This window comes from Buceros rhinoceros, unplaced genomic scaffold (assembly GCF_000710305.1).
Source record: "Buceros rhinoceros silvestris isolate BGI_N320 unplaced genomic scaffold, ASM71030v1 scaffold10288, whole genome shotgun sequence".
In the NCBI taxonomy this organism is placed as follows: domain Eukaryota; kingdom Metazoa; phylum Chordata; class Aves; order Bucerotiformes; family Bucerotidae; genus Buceros; species Buceros rhinoceros.
In genome coordinates this window covers 31,315-40,549 of record NW_010425100.1, presented here as the reverse complement: position 1 = coordinate 40,549, position 9,235 = coordinate 31,315, and the positions used below count along the sequence as shown (strand labels likewise).

At 43.5% G+C, this 9,235-nt stretch overlaps 1 protein-coding gene across 1 annotated transcript in view; it reads right to left on the bottom strand.

Moving 5' to 3' along the window:
* Positions 1-284: 284 nt before the first annotated feature.
* SLC6A1 (solute carrier family 6 (neurotransmitter transporter), member 1) overlaps positions 285-9,235 on the bottom strand; it is a 16,154-nt gene continuing 7,203 nt past the window's right edge. Inside the window, exons 9-14 of the mRNA XM_010141023.1 lie at positions 8,098-8,210; positions 5,991-6,122; positions 5,351-5,453; positions 4,001-4,101; positions 2,471-2,638; positions 285-503 (exon numbers count right to left, since the gene is read on the bottom strand). Coding sequence (XP_010139325.1) covers positions 399-503; positions 2,471-2,638; positions 4,001-4,101; positions 5,351-5,453; positions 5,991-6,122; positions 8,098-8,210 — 722 coding nt within the window. The 3' untranslated portion in view covers positions 285-398. The remainder of the gene's footprint in view (positions 504-2,470; positions 2,639-4,000; positions 4,102-5,350; positions 5,454-5,990; positions 6,123-8,097; positions 8,211-9,235) is intronic.

Here is a 9,235-nt window from a genome sequence, read left to right as displayed (position 1 = left end):
AACAGTCTCGGGATTCAGCGGTAAGAAATATCGATAAACTACTAAAAATCAGCAGCACAAAACTTCAAATCGTCGTGCTAAAAGGTAGATTTAAAAAGGTCTTGGCACATCAGTTTACAAATTCCAAGGTACGCAACTATCGTTGTGGAAGGATAAAAACATTAACAGTCTGTGGATTGCCAGAGAACACAAAAAACACTGTCAACATCTGAGCTCGCGCGGTGCTTGCATCATACCCATGGCGGTTCTTGTGGAGTGGAGATGACCTTTTTTCTTTTTTTTTCTTTTTTTTTGCCACTAGAGGTAGGTAATTATATTCTCAGACGTGAATTTGTGGTCATATTCAACCATATTTTTGTTTTTCTGGAGCGGTAGTGGTACTTTTATAACACAGACAGTTAGATGTAGGCTTCTTTGTTTGCGGAGTTGCTCTGTTGGGCCTGGTCTGGCCCATTTTCGGGATGAGTGATGTCTTCACTTGGCTGAATCATTACCTGGATGCGCTGTTTAAAGAACAACCATAAACGTGAGGCAGACAAAAAGCTGTTTTGGAGCTTGCTATGTTTTTCTTTAAGGGCAATCCTAAAACACTCCTGTTTGGGCTTTAGAGCTAGAATGACCCACGCTGGCTATCTCCCAAGGGACCAAAAAGGCAGCAAGCCACGTATGCTAACTCCACTTTTAGCTGTGCTCTCAACACAGCAGCAGGAGTTGAAAGCCACAGGCAAAATGGTAGATGCCACCAGGCGTTAACAGCCGAGCACGCCCATGGAAGGGAAACAAGGAGCGCCTGCAGCGTGGGGCAGATGAGGAGAGACTCTGCTGTGAGCCCACAGCTCATGCACAGAGGCTGCATCTCTGCAGTGGGCAGCAAGAACCCAAAGCGGGATCTCAGATGTGATGATGATCTCCCTATGGAGCAAAAGGGACTACAGGGCACAGGCTGCAGCTTCTGGGAGTTACCACCTCCAAGGATCCAACAGATAAAGCAGACTTGTATTTGAGATAATTTTATTTCTAGTCTACCTTTCCTAGTCCATTTGCATTGCCCAATCATGAAGCTCAGCTGCCTATCAAGAAAGAGAGCCCCGTTTTGCTCGCCAGGATCTTTGGCAGTGTAGGCTACTCTGATTATCTAGTGACCATTTGTCACTGCTTTCAAAAATGACACCTGAACCCACAGCAAGGCTGAGGTGAGGAACCTTTCCTGTGGTCTTAGAACTGCCTAAGAAGCAGCCATATTTCAGAGCAACAATTCTCCATTTGCACATAAATGTTTCCATAGGGGCAAGGGGAAGATATTCAAAATGTAGGAGCTCAGAACAAGCAGAAAAAAAAAGACCCAGAACTTTTTTTTGTAGACTACTTTGAAGTACCACTGACTCTTTTAAAACTTGAAGACAAATATTTGGATGACGATCTGAGCAATTCAGGAGGCATTGCTTGTCAATCCTGCTTAAGATCATCTGTCCCTTTGCAAAGATGGCTCTGTCAGCTGATTTTGGAATATTCCAGATATTCTGACAAATTTGTTTTGACAATCTTTGCTTCCCACAATTACAGAGGACAGAGATGTGTGCTTCCATACTTGTGCTGAAGAAGTGTCGGTTATGCACAGAATGAGATCACTGACTGGCGAGGGAAATGGGAAGATGCACCCAGATTAAAAATCATTAAGTGTGGCAATTGTAGATGATTCCTACGTGGCCAATAACCTCGTTAACATTTCACACGCCTTCAGCAGCATTTCCCTGAGGACATTAAAATGGGTTTAAGCCACACAACACCTCTCTCACATGGGAAGTTCATCCCCTTTTAACAACTGGAAGAAGGAGTTGGAGGAGCTAAGAGCACGGAAAAGGCCTCTGATGTTCTTCATGAAGTAACTGCCCACAGAGACCCCTGAAATAAAGACTAAAGGGAGGTGCAGCACAATCATACAATACGCTCCCAAGATTTTCTGTGTGCTTTCCCTCAGCTGCAGCAGAACAAGGTGGCTATTGTGACTTAGGACAGGGGTAATGCAGAACAGGAGCTCCAATTGTTGATCACGCTGTGGGGAGATGCTAAATAGGGTGACTGTAAGCAGACTTGTGGAAACCAAGAGCTGCGTGGGTTTAGTCCTAAGAGTTTGTTTCCAGTCCCTTAGTCGTGCCTTGATGCACGACAGCACGTCTTGCCTTAATAAGGACAAATTTACATATTTTGTAAACCACTGCTTTGTTTTCTAGGAGCAAAGTGTCTGCATCTGTCAAAGCCCAGAGATAAGGACCACATTTAGTGCGCAGAATTACGTTTAACAACAGATGGTACCAACACTGTCTTGTCTTTTGTCTGTTACTTGTCTGGATGTTTTTCAGCTCAGGGCCAAGCAAGCGAGGCCACAGGAAACATATAGTAGAAAATAACTGCCCAGCAATCTTTTATCCTGCAAGATGAAGTCAAGCAGTCAGGAAAAAGAGAGACTTACCTGTTTTAAGGAGCCTTTCAGGGTTAGAAACATATATGCCATATAGCCTGGTATCAGCACCATAGAAGACAAAGCCATGAACCAGCCAACCCCTTGGCCCCACTTCGGGAAAACGTAACTTCCCATTGTGAGCGGAGTCATCTGGACAGCACTGAAGATGAACACTCCCTGCAAAACACAGCGGAGAAGATTTGGATGAGATTCCCAGAGTGTTCCGTGTTCAAGAGTTATTCTGGATTAGTCCTCAAGCCTGCCTTCACATCCCGGCAAGGAGAAAAGGGTTCCTTTGGTCCCTAGTGATGGCTGCTGGGCACCAGCTCGTAGAAGGGGCCTGAGGGTCAGTCTTCCAGCTGGAGGTGGCAGGAAACAGGCAAGTGTCAGCACACTGCACTGACGGATTTCCTGCTCGGGTAACGGGACTACAATTCTGGAATGGTTCGTTTCCACTCACACTCTTACTGGAACGGTAGTATCAGCACTGGTCAGCAACAGACTCCCAGAGCCGCTGAATGAGAAACGTCCTTTAAAGCCCAGCTCTCTGTCTTTAAAGCCCCTCCTATCACCACCCAGAGGCTTTACTCCTGTTCAGATCCTCTGGACACACTCAAAATGGGAGATGAGGGCAGTCAGAACAGAACCTGCGGTTCAGTCAGTGACCACAGACGTGTCTGTGTATCAGATCTCATCCCACGAAATTCAAAAGCCACTTTGAAATTTTCAGCATCTGGAGATGAGGAGATAGTTTCCTGGAAGCCTCTTACCAAAATGGATGTTAATGTTTCAGCACTATATTTCCACATACGCGACCTGCATCTCAGATGACCCAGGAATGCTGGTACAGGGTACTAGCAGAGCCCTCAGATAACCTCCTCGAAATCGGAGGGAGGGGGCTGTTGGGAAAGGCGGGGGTCCCGGGCAATAACACCACGTGTACCTGCATACCACTGATCAGCAGCACCCAGGGGTGGCTTTTGTGGTGATTGCAAACAGATGGCCTGCAAACACAGTAAATTTATCTTTACATTCCCAAGGGAGACTCCTGGCCTTGCCTGTGTCTAAGGTCTAACCCAGCCTGGGGAGAGACAAATCGAGGAACCCTCAAGATAAACACATTTCTGTGCCTCTCTTTAGTGCTCTTCATTTGCTTTTCAGGAATACCAGAGAAACCTCAGCAAGTGAGAAGTACTGTGTCACGTGCAATAGTGTCTACTTGAGTACAGTTTTTATTTACCATCGGGGCTGACTAGTAGCAAATTTACATTTCTTTGCTTATTATTTCACAATGTGCTGTATGGGCTTAACTGGATGAAGGATTTTTTGACATTGCACAAGGCTTCTTTCCTTAGGGCACAGGCTTCCTTTAATGGCACTGGGTTTTGACTATTGCCTTCAAAGGAATCGCTCAAATCCTCACAAAAGGAATGAGGCCAGAGTTAATATGAACCTGTGGGGTTGGGAATGACAACGTTGTAGTACATAGGCCACCTCATTTACATCCTTGGGATCATAGAATAAAAGTTGGTTCCTTACTGCCACAATGATAGGAGTGAAAAATGACCAGCAGAGTTTCCACCAGATGCAGGGTCTGTATCCCACCATCTCTTGGATGTTGTCATAAAATCTATTAACACCTAAACACAGAAATAAGAAACAGTATAGAAACACAGCAGATAGTCAATGCAATTGAAAGCTCTATGGTTTTGAGAGACACCGTCGTAAATGATGAGGTATATTTGGGAGCTCTGTACAGACCCCAATGTAACTTCTCACCTATCTGAATGGGAGAGGAATGTGCCAACTCAGAAGCACCATGAATCATTTGTTCTCATTCTTCCACATCATAATTAATTAATGAGCCACTATCAAACTTACTCCCATGCAAAGGCTGAGGAAGTCTGTACATCTGAAGGTCAGATGCAACAAGTGCCCTTGGTTAATTTGAACTAAGTCTTATTAAAACAAGAGATTTAGAAGATAATTTACAAATTAAATTTAAACCCCGCGAACCCATTCTAGCATTAACCAGCTCCACTCTGTGTGGATACAGGCACACTGTAGGCATGCAGAACTGAGTATAAAATCAAAGAGCAGACCCGCTGCTGCTGTTGCACCATCACCTTCTAAAAGGTCTATCATATTACTGATAACTTTTATTTCTTCATTGTTTAGCTGGTGTATTTTTCCATTCACATTTGTTGGATTCATTCATTCTCTCCCCTGTAATGTGCTGTTCCACCCTCTTATGCCCATTAAGAGACAGCAGAAAGACTCCAGTCATCTTGCTGTGAATCAGTTTGGTAATAGAAGCTGAAGTCCCTCAGTTATCATGGGAGCAGCCCCTTGGACGAGCTAACACAGAACTAAGGTGAAGTGCACAAATGCTCTGGCCAGAATGTGGTAGGAGTTTGTTAATCCTTATACGCAGAGCTCATCAGTCCAGACTTCTGGGTGCTTTAGGGCAATCACACAAGACACAACTGAGCAAGGAGCCTGGCTCTCAGCCAGAGGCATTTCTGGAAATGAAACACTACAAAGTCCAAAGGACCTAAGTCATTATGTGGAGAACAGCAGTACCTAATACCTCTGAAGATCCAGGCTTGCCAAGGATGGGAGATGGAAAAACAGAGGGAGGTGTCACCTATTTAGCACTTGTGAAACACTCAGCACCTAATGACTTCCAGGCCAAAGCACAGGGTGTTTTAAAGAGGCAGAAGTACCTTCAACAAGCCAGCTCTGAGCCCTCAGTAGAATTATACGCCTATAAACCAAGGCCAGCTTCAGTTCCACCTTCAGCATTTGCACACACAGAAGAACAAATCAGAAGGTGAAGTATCCTTATGATGTGCAAAACTTATAGACAAAATAAAACATATTGTTTACCATAGCACCAGGATATCGAGATGCACTCAAAGAATACAAGGAACAAGAGGCTCATTCCACTAGCAGAATAGTAGTCAAAAAGCTTAAACACATAGATTCCACCCTAAAACATATAAGAAGGAATTGTTAGAATAAATCATAAGGACTCCGAAGTCAAGAGAGATTAAAATGCAAACTACAAACAGTGGCGAATAGGTTAGGGACATATTAACGTGAATTAAAGTTAACAGGTTAAAGTCTTACGACGCTTGAGGTCCATACTGGCAAAAATTGGATTAATGCTAGAATTCAATTAACTGGTTTAATTTTCCTTTTTGCTCAGTATTCCAGTCATTTCCCTCAGATAGGTTGCAGTCTAGCGGATGACAGGAGGCAGCGGAGATCATGCCTACCCTTCTTGGACTGCCAGACAGACTGCAGAGGTGGGTATTTTCTTGTCACCTGAATCACAAAGCAGAACAAATGGCATCCACAGGCGTTTTACATGTGTAAGTGAATGTCTGCTGCCTGAACTCCTCAGAGAGCGGTGACGATAGATCCCTGCCACTGCAATGGTTTGCAATGATTCCCGGCTGGTGTGAGGGAAGGGAGCAATAAACCAGTTGCTGTATGTCAGACCGCACCCCTCTACCAAACATACCTGAGTGATATTGGACAGCCCTATCAGGTAGGAAACAATGCATACAACAGCAATGAAGATTTCCCTTCGATTGCGTAGCAGCTTCGGAAATTCATCCACCAAAGCCGTTATGAATCCTTCCACAGTGCAGAACTGCAAGTAAAGTTAGACATAAAATACAGCGTAAAGCACTACAACAGCAGGTTTACAGTTAGGGGAGGAGTTTTCAACAGTACCCATCACTGGCCTAAGGCTGCAGCCATAAAAAGATAAAAAAAGTTCACTTCAGTGCAAACAGTGCTTCTAAAAAGCCTCTGTTTTGTCTAAAAGGATCTGTGCAAAAAGATTTCCAGCAGAAAAACCCTCAAAATTCTGAACTATGTTCATAAAGCACATGCTGAAGGTCATAAAGAGCTCGTTCTTGTGATGGAAGATAATACACCTCCAGCTGGAGGCTTCAGGGTGAAGGTTGAAGACACAAGATTGATTCTCATAACAAATCAAATACTTTTTGTATCTCCAGAAAGGATTTTTGCTGAGGATGATGTAGTCCTCCAAATGGAAAGCATGGCCATACCTGATGATTTTCTGTATGCATATATTCAAAATAAAAGTTACCATTATGATGGCTGAAATAATGCAAAACAGAATGCACGTAAAGTTGTACTAATTTCCAACAGCGCAATCCGAATTTAACCAATAGTTACTGTTCCTATAAATAGTGTATGAAATGTTTCACTGATAGATCAAAAATGAAGCACGCATGACAGCCTGTAGGTATATTTTTTTTTATAATATTAGACTACCTTCCTCAGCTGTTAGTTGCCTAGAGACAAGTTCTTTCAAGAATATTTTTGACCCGATTAATTTGACAGTAGTTTCCCCCCAGATTGAGCAGTAGGTTTTAATGTCAAGCCTGAAGTTTATAGAAAAACAAAGAAATAGAAAACATAGTATTTCAGCTTCCTTTCATGTTGCAGGAAAAAATGTCCTCTTGTATTCTGGATCACAGGCTAAAATCAACTTGGATTTATAGAAAATGATAGATCTTCTCTACTGGAAGACTAGTAGAGCAGTAAACTAGTAATTCTCCTGCTCCTTTATGTGCCGTGCAGACGGTGCTCATACCTGTAAGGTGCTGCTTTGGCTACGGCAAATTGGGTGATGGCAAGGAGATGAATATGCCTGCCAGAGACTGGTCACAGACACGTGACCAAAACATTTCGGCTGGCAGAAGGGACTTCCCTGACAAAGTCCTCAAGCTCTGCTTTGTAAAGCGCGGCAGGAGCTTTCTTTAGTGCTTAAACCAGAGTTGCTACCTGTATTAAAATCACTACCAATTGACGGATGCTTTGGTTGGACATAGTCCTTCCTGGCAGGTGAAGTGCTTGTTCTTGTTCTGGGTGCTTTTTGGTACATTTTGCAGTAATTCTTTTAAGGATTGTGTGACTCAGTTATTTAAGCTGGACAGTAACTCTGGCGAATACCTTATTTGGCTGTGCAAAACCCCTCTAGGCTGTGCCTTCCCATTCATTTCCAGTTGTCAGACACCATCTCAGCTGGGGCCTGAGCCAATGAAGTTTTGACCCTCACCATTGGGAAGTGATTTCAGAGCACGCTAAAAAGCAGAACATCCTCAGTAATGAGCTTTCTGAATTTGCTCTTGACGTTCATATGCTTAAAATGAAATGCATGCTGCATCTTTCTGCTCCATGTGTTAAGTTCTGAAGTCACCTTTCAGAAATATTTGTGGCATCTAAATCTTGTAAAGCACATCCCAGTATCTCCTACGTTGATGGACATTGCAAAGGTATTTTTAATGTTGCGATTGAAGGGTTAAAATTTCAGAGAAAGTTGCTTTTGTCTGCAGAATAAATCTTCCCCTCATTTTGTATATGCTTCCACCAGCTCAGGAGAAAGCAAAAGTATCTTAATAGAGGTTTTTTTACTACCTCAGGCTTCTTGAACCCCTCTCTTTCGTTAGTCCCTCCTATTATTTATCTGACTATTCCAGAAACCAGTCTGCACCACCAACAGCTGGCAGGGCAGAACGCACACAGAGAGGCCAACCTTGTACCATACACTTGCAGAAAACATCTTTGTTATTACACCTTTACACCAGTTTTACCTGACTGTCAATTCCCAGCATAAGCAACATGGAGAAGAACAGTATTGCCCACAGAGGAGAAATGGGTAACTGCGTCACTGCTTCTGGGTAAGCTAGAAATGCCAGTCCAGGGCCTGCGAGGAGAAAGAGGAGAGAAGGTGTCAGTGTGGTGGATCGGGTGCAGTGATTATTTGCTCCTGTTGATGCACAGGTTTTAGATGCATTCAAATGACTCTGCCATGGATGTGGCATCTGACCAGGGACTTCAGCTTCATCAGTGTTCCCTGGCCAAGAAGTCAGCGCGTGTATCTTGCTTTTGAAAGGAACCAACCAAAACGAAAGAAAACACCACCAAAACCCCCAAACCAGTGAACCAACCAAGCAAAACACTAGATGCAGCTCAGAAGCTGCTCCCAAGAGACCCTTCCGAACAGCAAAGACAGGGAATGTTTGCCTTAGCTGGGATTACGTCTTCAGGTACCGAGCAGCTTTCTCTCCCTCTCAGGTATTGACACTGCAGTCTTCTGCTTTCCACCAGGTAGTTCAGAAGAAGCTTTTACTAATGTTGTCTGGTTTACAGAGCTGTAAACACGCAAAACAACGCCTCTCATGGTGCTAAAATAAAGCAACAGTTTCTGAGGCTGCAAGAAGAACTAGAAGCCTTAATTAGAAGGTCTAATTTCTAAATATCCTTTTTAAATAATGGTCACAAGAGGTCATCTTTCAGGAGTCTATTATCTTAGGTACCTTAAAATGTGTTTAGGAGCTTATTCTGATACATAAATATTGTTCTGTTCGCAGGCATCATCTTTATTAGCTATATCTGTACCAAATCATAAATCCAACAACCTTATTTCACACACCACTGACTTTCCACAGCCTTTTCAGACAACAGCATGTGCCATCGTAATTCTTTGGCCAATTTATTGGTATGTTAGCTTATTGATGATTAATTTTAGGGCTTAAATTCCCTACTTTTCTAACTAATGCAGCATTTCATCAATGGCATATGTTTGCCAGCATAGCAAGACGTTATTTTGTCCACTGGTGACTTCCAAACAAGCTCTCAGTTACCAGATCCCTCCCTGTGGCCAGCACTGCTGGGTGCAGATCCTTGGGTGGGTGGGGGTCACCATCTGCTCTGCCACTTCAGGCTTTT